The sequence below is a fragment of the Bos indicus genome, chromosome 19 (genome assembly GCF_029378745.1).
Source record: "Bos indicus isolate NIAB-ARS_2022 breed Sahiwal x Tharparkar chromosome 19, NIAB-ARS_B.indTharparkar_mat_pri_1.0, whole genome shotgun sequence".
NCBI lineage: Eukaryota > Metazoa > Chordata > Mammalia > Artiodactyla > Bovidae > Bos > Bos indicus.
Window position 1 is genome coordinate 34,598,062 of NC_091778.1, and position 15,086 is coordinate 34,613,147.

Below are 15,086 nucleotides of genomic sequence, written 5' to 3' on the forward strand. Positions count from 1 at the left end.
AGGTTTGTCAGAATCACAGAGTTTAGTTTAATTATTAATTTGCTACGGGTATTTAATAGGAACAAAAAATCTGCCAACGTTATGATCAGCTCATGGAGGCATGGGAGAAAAAAGTGGACAGAATAGAAAATAACCCTCGGAGGAAAGCTAAAGAAAGCAAAACAAGAGAGTACTATGAAAAGCAATTTCCAGAGATTCGAAAACAGAGAGAACAGCAAGAACGGTTTCAGCGGTAAGTGGTTTGATGTTTTTCTGTGAATCATATTTTTAATTTTTCACAATATTTATTGTCACCTGAATCTAACCATTAAGAAGGTTCATAAAGAATTTTGTTATGTTTTTCCTTTTTTTAAATAAATCAAATATAGTTGATTTACAGTGTTGTACCAGTCTCTGCTGTATAGCAGAGTGACTCAGTTTTACACGTACATACCTTCCTTTTTAAATATTCTTTTCCATTATGATTTATCCCAGGATATTGAATATAGTTCCTTATGTTATACAGTGGGACCTTGTTGCTTATCCATCCTATATATAATAGTTTGCATCTGCTAATCCCAAACTCCCAATCTATCCCTCCCCCACCCCTTGGCAATCACAAATCTCTTCTCTACGTTTATGAGTCTAAGAACTTTTATTTTGAATATAAAACTTGGTTATCAATTAGCAATGTTTATGTCTTGGTGAATCTAATAACTTTTTATATTTAATCATGCTGTTGAATCTAAATTTAAGTGAATATGTTGAAATTAACTCTTCAGTTCTTGAAAATGCTCATTCCTTTTGAAATGACAGTAAGAATAAGACAGTGTTTCATGGTCCTTCGCTACCCTTCAGCATAATCAAAAGTCTTATTAAATTGTTTGCTAATTAAGAAATTCTCTGTTATTGGTATGTAGTTTCTGATTTGTTTTTACTTTAGAGGACAAGTGCTTTTGCAAAGGTAGAATCTTTAGTTGCCTTTTCTGCTGTCTCATGTACGTGAGTCATGAAAGCCCTGGTAACCACAGTTAAGTTGTTGTGAGGAGTGATGATTGGATTTTTGTTCCCCTCCCTTTAAAAATGTTTTATGAATTTTTCTAAGTCTGCTATCCTGTGCTGTGGAAGGCAGACAAAAGACTGCTATTTGAAATGAAAATGACACCAATAACTAGTTTTCCAGATATTTCCTGCAAATAGTTCTGCCATTTGAATTTAGACTTGTAACCTTTAAAAAGAAATCTTAGCATTTAAATTGTTCCTAATTTTATAGATAAATGACTTAAACATATTGCTTAAAAGTAGTTAATAGCATTTTAGGTTTTTTCCCCCTGACTTCTAGTCCCACTCAGAAAGCAAATTGATGTAAAAGTAATTAATTGATACTTCTTTATAAAAGGCCTTTAAATATATATGTAATTTCTCCCTCATATTTAGAGTTGGGCAGAGGGGAGCTGGTCTTTCAGCCACCATTGCTAGGAGTGAACATGAGATTTCTGAAATTATTGATGGGCTCTCTGAACAGGAGGTAAGACACTTAATTCATGTTAATTGATTAGGCATTTTAGTGTCATACCCCATGAACTAAGGGTTTATTTGTATATATATGAGAGAAAGCTTACGGCATATGGATTTTTCCAAAGTACATGGCCTACTATAGAAGGTTTTAAACAAGGCTGCCCTGAGATCTTATTGGCGTTTTATGAAGATGGCTTCGGCAGCAGGGAGGCCTGGAAAGAGGTGAGGACGCTGTTACGATTAAAAATAAGGGCCTGAATCAGGGTGACAGTGGTAGAAATGTGTTAAGAGGGGCCTTATAGGACAGATGAGTAGAAGGCAGAATGGATAGGACAGGAGTTGGGGGAAAAGACGAGCAGGTTAGAGGATGGGCTGCTGCTGCCGTTTTCCTGAAAGAGCAAAGGAGCAGGTGTTTGTGTGTTGGGTTGTGGACCTGAGGTTCATTGGGGGTGGAGTGGGGGGTGATGTCTAGAGTGTGATTTCTAGCCAGCCGAGCCTGGGAGAGATCGATACGATGTTAATAAATCAGTTCTGAATAAGAATAAATTTCAGTTCCTAGCACTGAGTCTTCATGGCTGGGTTCATACTCTCTGAAGTTTGGTCCAAAAGCCATGTATTAACTTTTGCTAGTTTTGGTTTGAAAATATGGCTTTTTGAAAACCTCATCTCTCAGTTCTGAAGTGGTGGTCCTCTTAAGTAATAATCAAGGACAATTATTATATTCCTGTACATTTCAGGGTTTGTGGCTGTGATCTCTGCAGTGATGACTAACTCTGCATTTAATTTCTTTGCTTACTGTTTGAACTGATTCTATAAGGGCGGGGGGAGGGGGGCATCTGTAAGCAACCCAAGCTAGTATTAGGTGAATACTAGCTAAATGTGAAGCTAGTGAATGTCAAGGTGAATGTCAAGCTAGTGTGTCTGTCCCAAACCACATTTTGGTGTTTAGACAGACTGAGGTAGAATGTGCTAAGTCGCTCCAGTCGTTTCCGACTCTTTGCGACCCCATGGACTGTAGCCCTCTAGGGTCCTCTGTCCATGGAATTCTCCAGCAAGAATACTAGAGTGGGTTGCCATTTTCTCCTCCAGGGGATCTTCCTGACCCAGGTATCAAACCCGTGTCCCTTATGTCTCCTGCATTGACAGGTGGGTTCTTTACCACTTGAGAGTCCCTGTAAAATGAGAAACTCTGTCAGGAATTGACTAAGGCAATGTCCACTGCTAGAAGAGTTTTAGAAGAAGACCTAGCCTTGTGTTGGGGTCAGTAGTTATAATTTTTGGTACAAGATTTCTCCTGGAAGTTTGTGCTTATAAACTTACTGGCTTAAGCTTTGGGAAGATAAATTATATAACTGAAACCAAGTTTTAGTTGAAATTCGAAGGATGATAGTCTTAAATTTGCAGTGGAAAGATTATGTAAGTTTAGCAAGAAGTGTGTGATACTTGAGTAAGTTTAGTTAATCTAAAAACAATGACCTTAAGATTTTGGTTCCTATCTGCGTATTTTTCTATTTTATTATTCTATAAAATGATGTTGAGACTTTTTAAAATGAGGCAATATTAATGTTAATAAGTGCTTCATAAGGTCATTTCTTCAGTGATCTGACATCATTGTGTGTCCTTTAGGTCTAAGATCCATCTGCTGCGTTTAAGGAAAGAACTCTTCTCACATTGTAGTGGTGGATTTAAAAAAGTACATGTACTTTCTGCCTCTCTGCCTCTGTTATTCATACAATGAGTATTTATTAGATTCGTATATAATGACCATATGTTAGATGTTATGGTACCACTGCCATTGTCATTAAAGTGCATATGTGGTGTTTCAGTGTCTGTTAAGATAGTCTGTGGCCCTCTTTAAGTTTAATTCTATGTACATTGCATTTCTTCTTTGTTTTCCTTCAGAATAATGAGAAACAAATGCGACAGCTCTCTGTGATCCCACCTATGATGTTTGATGCTGAACAGAGACGGGTCAAGTTCATTAACATGAATGGGCTCATGGAGGACCCTATGAAGGTTTATAAAGATAGGCAGTTCATGAATGTTTGGACTGACCATGAGAAGGAGATCTTTAAAGACAAGTAATTTAAATTTTAAATTATTCTCTAATAGAAGCTTATATGAGTTAGTGAAAAATATTGGCATTTACTTGTAAATTGAACTGTTTCCCCCAAAACATGGCCCCATTTTGGCATTTGAATAACGTGGGAGGCAGAGAAGACAGATAGGATGCAACCTTCCTGTAAATTTATAGCTGGAAATATAGGTACCAGCTTAGAACAGAGTTGTGGAGGCATTTTAAGAGTGGTACCCAAACCTGAGTGGTGTCAGAATCACTGGGGGTGCATTTGAAAGTTACAGATATCTGTGCAATACTGTATCCCAATCCAGTCAGTTCCTGGTGGACTGTGCTCAGGAACCTATGCCCTTTAAGAGGACATTGGCCTTTAGGAGTCACTAGGAATTAGTCTACATTATATTTGTATTCCCAAGGGCTTCCCCCACCTCTTTTTAAGTTGTTAAAGTGTGTGTGTGTGTTGTTCTTGTTTTACTCAGGTTTATCCAGCATCCAAAAAACTTTGGACTGATTGCATCTTACTTGGAAAGGAAGGTAGGAAGTGGTTTACACTGAGATTGTTGATAGATTTGGGTTGGTTGCTGCTTTGAAGGTTTTGTGTGCTAAAGCACAGAAGTAGTTAAATAGTTTTTGCAAAGGGCTTGACATAGAAAAGATTCTTACGTGAATAATATAGTGGTGTTTACAGTCATATGATGATGATTCTAAGTACAACACAGACTAATTTTCATGGTTAATGAAAATGACCTGATACTATGTTTCCCTAAAAACACACAGGTTACAGTGTTTTTCCGAACATCATTAAACTTCTAATTAAAATTTCAGAGTCCTGATTTTCCCTGAATTTGTTCGACAGTGTATTATTGCATGTTGGGTTTATGAACAAAATATTTAAAGAGACATTTTGAATATTTACTTATATAGAGGAAGAAAGAGAATTTAGTTACTGGTTAATAAGAAAGTGCTTGAATGCTTCTGATAGTTCCTGGTATCTTTTACATAATTTGTGTTAAGACAGCTGTAATTGTCCATCAAAATAGTAGATACTATATATATGTATATTTTACAGCCTAGATATGCCTTAAAGAGCTAGCCATTTGTGTTTTTCTCCAGTTTATATTTTGAGAACACTAGAGATTTTCCTTGAAGATGTTGCTTGATTTTTTTTTTTAATTCAATCTCATTGGATCCTCAATTTTTTTTATAGAGTGTTCCCGATTGTGTTTTATATTACTACTTAACCAAGAAAAATGAGAATTATAAAGCCCTAGTAAGAAGGAACTATGGAAAACGCAGAGGGAGAAACCAGGTATGTTTCATTATCATATGGAAACTATTTCAAAGTTGGTGGACTATAAAGATGAAAAATTTTATAATAGGGGCTTTCTCTGTATTATACTTTAGGCATTGACCTTTCTATCTAATTAGAATGTTATGAACATGCTTTGATTATTTTGAAGTTAATCTATATTTAATGTGTTGCATTTTCTATTTTGAATGCATTTTAAGTTTCTGGCATACCAAAATTAATGAGAAGTTTTATATTTTCATGATACTGAAATTGTGCACGTCAGAGTTAACAATTGTAATATAATTAAACACAAGCACTGTGATATCTTAATGAATACACCACCCTTTCCAGTCCTTTGGTCTGTGAAGGGGACAGGTAGAGTAAGGTGACTATAGAGTCAAGGGTTGTTTGCTAAAATACTTAGAACCTGATTGTTTCAGGTTAGCTTCAATTCTGGGGTTGGAGCACTCGATGTCAGAGGATTGTGTCTAATGCAGTGCAGTGTGTGTTTTCACAGTGGCAGTTCAGAACTTTAGAAGCTCTTTTCCTTCGAATAGCTGGTCAGCTGCCGCCACAGCTCCCTCCTGCTCTTCTGTGTGCCACATGCCCTGAGACCACTCAGGATGGTGGCACCTGTGAACACGACGGCTACTGCCGTCATGAGCGTTCTGAAGTGCTTTGTTCTCCACAGACCCCGCCTGCCTTCCCTGGTCATGCTGATCTCCAGATACAGGTTCCCTCATGATGTGTGGTCAGAAGTGTCTTGTGTGTTCTGTGTCATTGTTTCCTCCAGAGCAATGCCACTTTTTGGGATGTGGTCTCACAGACTTCAGAAGCAGTGTTTTTTGGTCAAGAAAAGTATAGAGTATTTGAGGAGTCAGCTGCGTAAAGGCTGCTGGAGGTTGGGGAAGCCACAGTGGGGTGAGGGGCCAGGACTGAGATCCTAGTAAGGGAGGGGCATCGGTGGGTGGTGTGTGCAGAGCACAGATGTCCCTTTGCTTGTAAGGTTCTGCTGTGGGCTGGTTTCAGGTAGCAGGGCATGTGGGGGTGTTTGCTTACCTGAAGACCCTGGTTGATATTAGGGGCAGAAGAGTATTGGGGGAACATGTGTTGTTCAAACCTGAGGACAGTGGACCTCTTTCCTTGTCTTGAGCTGAGTTGACACTTCCCCATGACTTTTCAGGGCTGTAAACCGTTTCTGGGTTATGCAGCCCGCTTGCTAGGCAGATGGCTGAGTTTGTCATTGGTGTGCCATCTTGTTGGTTCAGATGACAGATGAATGATACCTTTGTGGGGTACAGGGTGAGGTTACTAGCATTTGAAACAGGTCTTGTGACCACTGTGGCATACTCGTGAGTCGGGGTGAATGAAACATTCCCAGTTGTAAAGCAGAACTAGTCACAATTGGAGAGTATGCATTTGAAAATCTTCCCGATTTCTTAGTTTTCTCTAAGGTGATAATGCATACTCAAAAGAAAATGAAACTTGCAATTAAAAGGGTGTGAAGCTGTGAAGGTCAGATAAGGCCAGCAGGGAGTTGTGATAGTGAAACAATCTAGCCAAAGGCCCAGAGTGGAAGAGTGGATTCCATTCTTGATGAATTGTGGAAATTTCATAGAATCAAGATCATGAGGACAGAAAGCAGGATTGGCAACAGTGGAAAGATGGGATGTGGAGGGCTGGGCACATGAATAGATTGCAGAGTCCTGAAGGTGACGCATGCCCACTGAAGATGGTGGTGGTGATGCCCTGTGGGAGGTTTTGATGGGTATGACCTGAAAGTATTTCACACACAGGATATCATGTTGATAGAAAAGGCAGTGTGACTAGCATCTTGAATCTGAAGAATAATGACAAGGCCTAATGGCCCATGAGAAATGCTGGTCTGGAAGAAGCACAAGCTGGAATCAAGATTGCCGGGAGAAATATCAATAACCTCAGATATACAGATGCTACCACCCTTATGGCAGAAAGTGAAAAAGAACTAAAAAGCCTCTTGGTGAAAGTGAAAGTGGAGAGTGAAAACGTTGGCTTAAAGCTCAATATTCAGAAAACGAAGATCATGGCATCTGGTCCCATCAGTTCATGGGAAGTAGATTTGGAAACAGTGTCAGACTTTTATTTTTTGGGGCTCCAAAATCTCTGCAGATGGTGACTGCAGCCATGAAATTAAAAGACGCTTACTCCTTGGAAGAAAAGTTATGACCAACCTAGATAGCATATTGAAAAGCAGAGACATTACTTTGCCAACAAAGGTCCGTCTAGTCAAGGCTATGGTTTTTCCAGTGGTCATGTATGGATGTGAGAGTTCGACTGTGAAGAAAGCTGAGCGCTGAAGAATTGATGCTTTTGAACTGTGGTGTTGGAGAAGACTCTTGAGAGGCCCTTGGACAGCAAGGAGATCCAACCAGTCCATTCTGAAAGAGATCAGCCCTGGGATTTCTTTGGAGGGAATGATGCTGAAGCTGAAACTCCAGTACTTTGGCCACCTCATGCGAAGAGTTGACTCATTGGAAAAGACTCATGCTGGGAGGGATTGGGGGCAGGAGGAGAAGGGGACGACAGAGGATGAGATGGCTGGATCGCATCACTGACTCGATGGACGTGAGTCTGAGTGAACTCTGGGAGTTGGTGATGGAGAGGGAGGCCTGGCGTGCTTCGATTCATGGGGTTGCAAAGAGCTGGACACGACTGAGTGACTGAACGGAACTGAACTGAATGAGCCATGTGATGAAGTCATCTCTGTGTTCCTGGGAGACTTTGAGAGTCGATCCTTAATACTAAATGATGAAGAAAGGTGTCATAGGTAGACTTTCTGAAATTTGTAAAAAGATTTTAAACACCATGGTTGAACAGTGTTCTAGAAGGGGCGGTCGGGAACAAGACGGGTTCTGATTCTTCTTTCCACCTGGGTTGGAAGGAGGCATAGTGTAGGACATTTTCTGGAGAAGACCGAAGAGAAATTATCTTAAGGAAAAAGCTAATGGTAGTTTTGGGGAGTTGGTAAAAGACTTTGAGATTCCATCAAAAATTAAGGAAAATTTTGCTTTGTTCTGGGCAAAGGCATGAAAATGTTGGGTGTGCTGAGGGTAGCCTGAGCACAGACCCTTTGGGAAGGAGCAGAGACTGGAAAGAGGTACTATGCCTGGGATGGTCCTGTTTGGTTAGGCCGTTGGATTTCTTCAATAAACAAACGTAGTAGGACTCAACGCAAACTTAATTTTACTTTTCTCTCAGAATCACAATTCTAGTACTCGATACATCAGAGATACAAGGGTCTATATCTTATCTCTCCCAGTCTTTGTTATATGCTTATTTACAGTCACTTAGTTGTAATTACAGCTTAGATATATTTGAGTGTTTACTTTTCACTTTGTTGTATCCATAGTATTTTTCCAAATTGCTTCATTCTTGATAATGACCCTGACTGTCTACTATTCTGATAAATGAATGTTTCCCCCAAAGACAAACAACATAAAGAGGTTTCTTGTAGTATTATCCATAATGATGAAAAAATTGGCAGCATATTAAATATTTAATACTAGGGACAATGGTTTGATAAATTATAGTTTATCAAATTTCACAGCAGAATTGAAATGTTTGACAGATTAGATGTTGGAATTAAGAGTATCAACCTCAGATTTCTGAGTGGAATCCTAACATTGTCACCTCTCTGGATCCAAACACAAGGAGCATGTGTGTGTGTGTACCCTTGTAAGCAATACATACAGACTACATTAAAGAGCTTTCAGATGATTTTTAATACATGACCCCTAGTTACATTGTGGAGGATTAATTAATATGTTTAATTTGTTGCATAGATATTTATTATTACAATTTGAGTAGCTATTTCTTTTAACTTGCCAACTTTACAAATGATGGTTCATTCTAGCAGCAAATTGCCCGACCCTCACAAGAAGAAAAAGTAGAAGAAAAGGAAGAGGATAAAGCAGAAAAAACAGAAAAAAAAGAGGAGGAAAAGAAAGATGAAGAAGAAAAAGATGAAAAGGAGGACTCTAAGTGAGTTAGTTAAATATTATTGTTATTTGAAAATAATGAGATTGAATCTATTGAAGGTATAAAGTTTTAGATTTTAGAAAAATAAATGGGATATGTGTTTTGTCACCTAGTAGTTATTTGACATAATTAAGGGGTGGAATATTCTAGTAAGTATAACTTTTGGATTGATGGACTTACTTGCCAGATATGACCTAGTCTGTTTCAGAAGGGATGGACTAAATAATACACAAGTAGTTGTTGCTTGTGTAGTTGTTCATTTCTTTTTAATATTTATTTTGTTATTTCTCTAATCTTCTTGGAAATACTGAAGGTTTGTCTGATTTTGAGGCAGTTAAAGCAGCCTAAATCATTTGTCATGGTTTTTAAAGTGTTAGATACTCAGGCCATTCTAATTTTGTACTTTAGGAAAATTTGTTTTTTTTTTTTTTACTTATTCAGATAAAACATTTGTCCTCACCACGTGGTCAGTGGTTATAAATTACTCATAAGTGCTCATAAGTTACTGCCACATCTCGTTTTGACTTTGTTCTTAAAATCCCTGGTTTGTTTAATGAGCGCGCATACGCTGCTTCTGAGAGCTCAGTCTTCTGGAGGGTACAGAGACCTGCATGACATGTGCTCTTCTCGGGCAGTTTATAAGCCAGGAGGGGAATTAGGCAAGATCCAAGGGAGGAGAAGAAAATGGCCTGGAAGGAATGTGCAGAAGCTGGGAGACTGAGAAGAGCTTGAGATTTTCTTCCATCTGTATAGTCTAGAGGACTTCATGCAGGAGCTAGTGGTCAGTGTGGGTACAATAGAGGGTGTAGCGTGGATGGACAGGCCTCCTTGGGAAATGGCAGATAGTGGTTTCATTAGACTGGGACATCAGACGCCTCAGGAGAAAAGTAGAAGGAGGTTGGGGTTCGATATGTAAAGCCTTAAATCTCAAATGTGGACTTCACTCAGGGAGTGGTATGGCTCTGTTTGGGAAAAGGTAGGCTTAGCATGGCTGAAATGATTTCCTGCCACAGGTCTTCCACTAGAATGTGGCTCTGTGAGCAGTTTAGGATGAACGGAGAGGTGGGAGGCAGGCAGGCAGGCGTGAAAGGCTGGGGCTAGGCTGCTGGGGCTCTGGACATGTGCAGCAGTGAAAGAAGCACAGGTGGTGGGAGAAATGTTAGTGGGATGGAAGGTTCACTGATGGGGAGTGACGAGTATGGGAGAGAGCTGCAGGCGCGATCAGGTCTGTAAACTGGGTGATGGTGAGCGTGCTGGTTTTGTCAACAGCAGGTAGTTGGGGCCGAGGGAGCAGGAAGCAGGGAGGGTGAGCGGGCATGTCTTTGGGTAAATTGAGTTTGTGTTGATGAGAAGCCCAAATGGTTATTCCAGGTAACTGAGAGTTTGGGGGTGAGGGGGGCAGTTTGTTCAGTTTCTGTCTGAAGAATTTTGAAAGCTTTAATCTTTTTGGTGTATGTATACTTTTAAATCACACAAAATGTTCTTTGGCCACTGTTTCTAGAGAAAATACCAAGGAAAAGGATAAGACAGAGGGAACAGCAGAAGAAACTGAGGAGAGAGAGCAGGCCACACCCCGGGGCCGGAAGACTGCCAATAGCCAGGGCCGTCGGAAGGGCCGGATCACCAGGTCCATGACCAGTGAGGCTGCGGCGGCCAGTGCTGCTGCGGCCGCGGCCACTGAGGAGCCCCCACCACCTCTGCCACCACCGCCAGAGCCCGGTGAGTGGACAGGGCTGGAGCGAATGGGCCACAATTTTGTTTGGGGTTCCGTTTCAGTGCTGGGGTGCCGCAGGAGGGACATCTGGTATGGGCAGCGTAGAAATCCTGATCTAAAACTCTGGCCTTTACATTTGTTAGACTGAAATATCAAAGTCTTCTGAAAAAGAGCACCAGCCCTGACCTCACTACCCTAAGACTGTGGGTTTCCTTTGTACTTAGTTGTAATCCTAGTGTGCGTGCCCCCTTGTTTTCTAAGGTTTTAACTAGGCACGTGTCACGAATGTCTTCTAGTTTCTGAGTGATCTTTATTATCACTTTTGGTAGCTGTGAAATGTTGGCCATCTCTTCCCCCTTTAAAGCTAACATAGATGGCACTGTAATGAAAAAAACTGTATTCACCTGGCATTTTCTTTCTGTTAAATTGACTTTCATAGGAATAAATTCTTAGACAAGGAAATACTGGGTCTAAGCATAGGCATTTTTCTCTCTTATTAGGAACTATCTTCATTAGTTTATAAAAGGATCATATTAATGACGAGTCCTGTCACTGGTGGCTCGGTGGTACCAAGTTTATTATTACATGAAGTATTGATATGAAGAAAGTGCAAGTTCTGGGAATGACAAGGATAAAATGAAATAATTTAGACAGGCGAATGGGGACAGATAATGGTGGGCTTTGTTTTGACTATATTCTGCTTTGCTTACAAAACAAAGATTTTTAAATAGATGAGTGTTGTAATTAGATTGGTGCTTTAGAAAGATAACTGGTGAGAGCGTGGAGGTGTGTTTGGAGTTAACAGATTATATGCTTGGTGCTGTATAATCTGTGGATGACTTTTCTCTGACTTACTGAGTTCTACCTTTGTTTCAGTTTCTACGGAACCTGTAGAAACCTCTCGATGGACAGAAGAAGAAATGGAAGTTGCTAAAAAAGGTAAATGATAGTAGTTCAGGTTCTTCGGGTTTGTTTTTGTTTGTTTTTAGGGTTATTAGTAATGAGTGATATGGAACTAATTCCTTTTTAATAAAAAAAAAAAAAGTTCTTCCACAATGGAAGCAGAATTTAGAAGTACACTTAGAAGGTTTTTTTTGACAGTATCCTGCTCTGTAACATACCCCAGTGTGTCTTGTTTGAGGGACCCACTTTTGAGGGATTTAACATTCTCTCTCATTTTATTTTGAATGTCTTGTTAGAGAGCAGGTAAGCCCTTTCAGTTTTACAGAAGAGTTGTGATTAAATGCAATTAATGTTGTTTTGGAAGGTATTTGATAGAAAAAGTCTCTTATTTAAAAGTTGCATTTAATAGAATGATAACTATTTCCTCAGTTTGCATTTAGTAAGGCTAAGTTTGATTACAAATTGCTAAGAAATTGTGCTGTGATTCAAGAGATGAGAGCATGGACTTTACAGCCAGACAGATGAAGGATTGAGTTCTGCCTCTGACACTTGTGTAGCATATGGCCTTCATTTTACTCTGGAACACTATGGGTCTTTTGTTCTTCTGTTCTTGCTTATAAATGACCTGTATAAAGTACAGGTCATACAGTTAGAAATTAGCTAAAATTTCTAAAAGGATAAATAATTGTTTTATAAATAAATTCTTTTTAAGTAAAATAATTTTGAGAAAATTTAGCCAATTCTTTTGAGGGTTAAGGATTTACCTTGCAGTTCCAAAGAGAAATTAGTACAAATAGCTTGACCTTTTAGTGACACATTTCAGATTTATTTTCTATTTAGCTGGTAATGAGTAACACATTTAAGAATCATGTAAACTTTGCCTAAAATACAGCAGTTTAGAGTGTTCTGTCCTCAGAATATTTTTATTTGAGGTGTGTTTGCTGTGACAGTTGTACTCATATGCATTGCTGTCATCTGACCGTCACAGCGCAGTAAATGGATGCCCACGTGGCCACAGTGTGGTCTGGTCCGAGGCACATCCCCACACCCAACTGCTCCTGCCCCTTCCTTTCAGCTTTTGTCATATGCTGGCAGAAACTGGAGGTGATCTTCAGTTTTCATTGTGAAGGAGTCTACTGGTGTTAACCTTGAAAAGTTGATGTTTTCCCCGCCAATTGTTAAATTTGCACTAGAAATTCCTGTTTGGATACACCTATGTCTAATGTACATCTCTGTTTATGCATTTATATGCCCATATTTCATGCACATATGTTTCTGTGTGCATATGTGTGTCATTTGTTGGAAGGAAGTCAGATTGCATAGGTTCCTGTGATGCATTGTGTTACAGAAGGTTTAAGAAAACCTGGTTGAAAAAGAGACACTGATGTATATAACAGTCTTATGTACTCTATGGGAGAGGGAGAGGGTGGGAAGATTTGGGAGAATGGCATTGAAACATGTAAAATATCACGTATGAAACGAGACGCCAGTCCAGGTTCGATGCACCATACTGGATGCTTGGGGCTAATGCACTGGGACGGCCCAGAAGGATGGCATGGGGAGGGAGGAGGGAGGGGGGTTCAGGATGGGGAACACATGTATACCCGTGGTGGATTCATTTTGATATTTGGCAAAACTAATACAATTATGTAAAGTTTTAAAAATTCAAAAAAAAAAAATTCAAAAAAAAAAAAAAAAAAAAATCTTCCGGAAAGAGTAAAACAACAACAACAACAACAAAAAGAAAACCTGGTTGATATTTTTGAGGGGATCCTTGATTGGAAATGGACTGGGGACATGTTGATTATACCTGGAGCCTCAAGTATGTGTCTTTACTTGGTGTTAGTCACTCACTTTTGATTGCCTTATTAACTTTGTGCTGATACAGTGTTCCCCAGGATCTAGAAGTACCTAAGCACGCAGTTGACAGTGTCTGGGCTCTCCCTCCCTGTGTGTCTGCATTGTCCTGGTCCTCTGGGAGATAACACAGCAAGGACAGGGTCACATTCTTCCAATATTGAGCATGTTTGAACTTTGGATAGAAAAATAGAGCTGTTAATGAATTTGTGTCAATCACATTTCAATAAGCATTGAAATGTATCAATAAATAACTGAAAACACAGTGTTAATGATGGTGAGTGCAAGGATTAGGGGTATTGTATTATTTTTCTTGTTTGCTGTATCAGGTGACTATTCAGTTAATGTTTGGTTTGTTTTTAAAATACAGGTCTAGTGGAACATGGTCGTAACTGGGCAGCAATTGCCAAGATGGTGGGAACTAAAAGTGAAGCCCAATGTAAAAACTTCTATTTTAACTATAAACGGAGGCACAACCTTGACAACCTTTTGCAGCAGCATAAACAGAAAGTGAGTGTATCAGAGGTGGTGAATCTTTTACTTACTGTTTTTTGGGGGTTTTTTTGCGCTTCAAAGATTGCTCTTGAAGAAAACTTTTTTGTAGCCTTACCTATAAAGGATATGCTAGTTTCTTGGCACAAGTTGACTCTGTTGATTGCCCGGAGAGAAAAATTTCTGTTAGTAGTAATGGCAGTGCAGTACTTTTGAATTACTGTAAACTGGATTTGAAAAATATAAGCATTTTGGAGTTTGAATTGAAAACTTCAGAGTTCTGTTGACCATATTGAATGAGTTGATCTGGCTTATGAAAAAAGACGTTTTCTCAGAGACTCCATGGGGTAAAGACTAAAAACCAGCAAGTTTTGAAGTGTTACGGAAAAAATTATTTAAAGATTATGAGAGATTATTGAAAATGCGTTAACAAGGAAATTCCAGTGTTCTCAGAGTCTACAGAGCTCTTTGAGGGCTCCATGAATATTTTGTTTTCATAAGAATATTAAGCTGTTCCCTTTCCCACTGTGTGGACATTTGCATCCATGGGGTCAGAGAAGCTGTGAGTGAGAGTGCTGGTACGCTGGTGTGGACCTTGGTGGCACCGCCAAGCTCAGTGCACTCTTCATCTCCAGGCAGTTGCAGCTTTGTTTTTGTAAAACGGCAGTTTCACTTAGTGCCCTTGGTGAAGCAAATAAAACTTGGCTTTGGTAAACCTTGAGCCTTGCACACGTGTCTGTATAATGATGGGCGGGGCAGAGAGCCCTCTGTACTGTCTTGGGCCAGGGTAGCACTCAAGGAAAGGCACACTGGGGTTGTTTGAGCTCCAAGCTAAACAAACCTCGCCTTTGTCATGGAATGTCATTTTTAATTAAAAGCATGACAGAAAAACCAGGCTTTTCAGACCTGAAAGTTTGCAGACATTTTCTTGAAAATGAATGAGCCTGTCTTGAAAGAAAACATCCATTAATATTGGTTGCCATTTTTAAATTTCCAGCTGTTAGGCAAAAATTAAAATTTTGGTAAATATGTGTCTCTCACCATGAGCTTAACATCTTCACACTACTCAAAGACTTTTCTGATGAGACTCTCTAGCTGCTAGCATTATGAGCAATTTTTATTTTTCTTAACATAATTTTCTGTCTTCCACATTCCATGACATTATTTTTACTAGAAAATAAATGTGTATGTTATTTTTATTAGAAAAATAACATTTTTTGGAGGTGGAGAAGAACAGG

At 39.4% G+C, this 15,086-nt stretch overlaps 1 protein-coding gene across 21 annotated transcripts in view; it reads left to right on the plus strand.

Moving 5' to 3' along the window:
* The window catches only part of NCOR1 (nuclear receptor corepressor 1), a 115,230-nt gene that overhangs the window by 49,431 nt on the left and 50,713 nt on the right, over positions 1-15,086 (plus strand). For 16 of the 21 annotated variants that reach the window (XM_070774356.1, XM_019980591.2, XM_070774355.1 and 13 more), the window contains 9 exons: positions 60-232; positions 1,417-1,507; positions 3,400-3,578; positions 4,054-4,108; positions 4,782-4,883; positions 8,758-8,885; positions 10,384-10,601; positions 11,473-11,535; positions 13,727-13,866. In XM_070774356.1, the coding sequence (XP_070630457.1) occupies positions 60-232; positions 1,417-1,507; positions 3,400-3,578; positions 4,054-4,108; positions 4,782-4,883; positions 8,758-8,885; positions 10,384-10,601; positions 11,473-11,535; positions 13,727-13,866 (1,149 nt within the window). The remainder of the gene's footprint in view (positions 1-59; positions 233-1,416; positions 1,508-3,399; positions 3,579-4,053; positions 4,109-4,781; positions 4,884-8,757; positions 8,886-10,383; positions 10,602-11,472; positions 11,536-13,726; positions 13,867-15,086) is intronic. The other 5 variants (XM_070774358.1, XM_070774361.1, XM_070774374.1 and 2 more) reach the window with 1 other exon arrangement.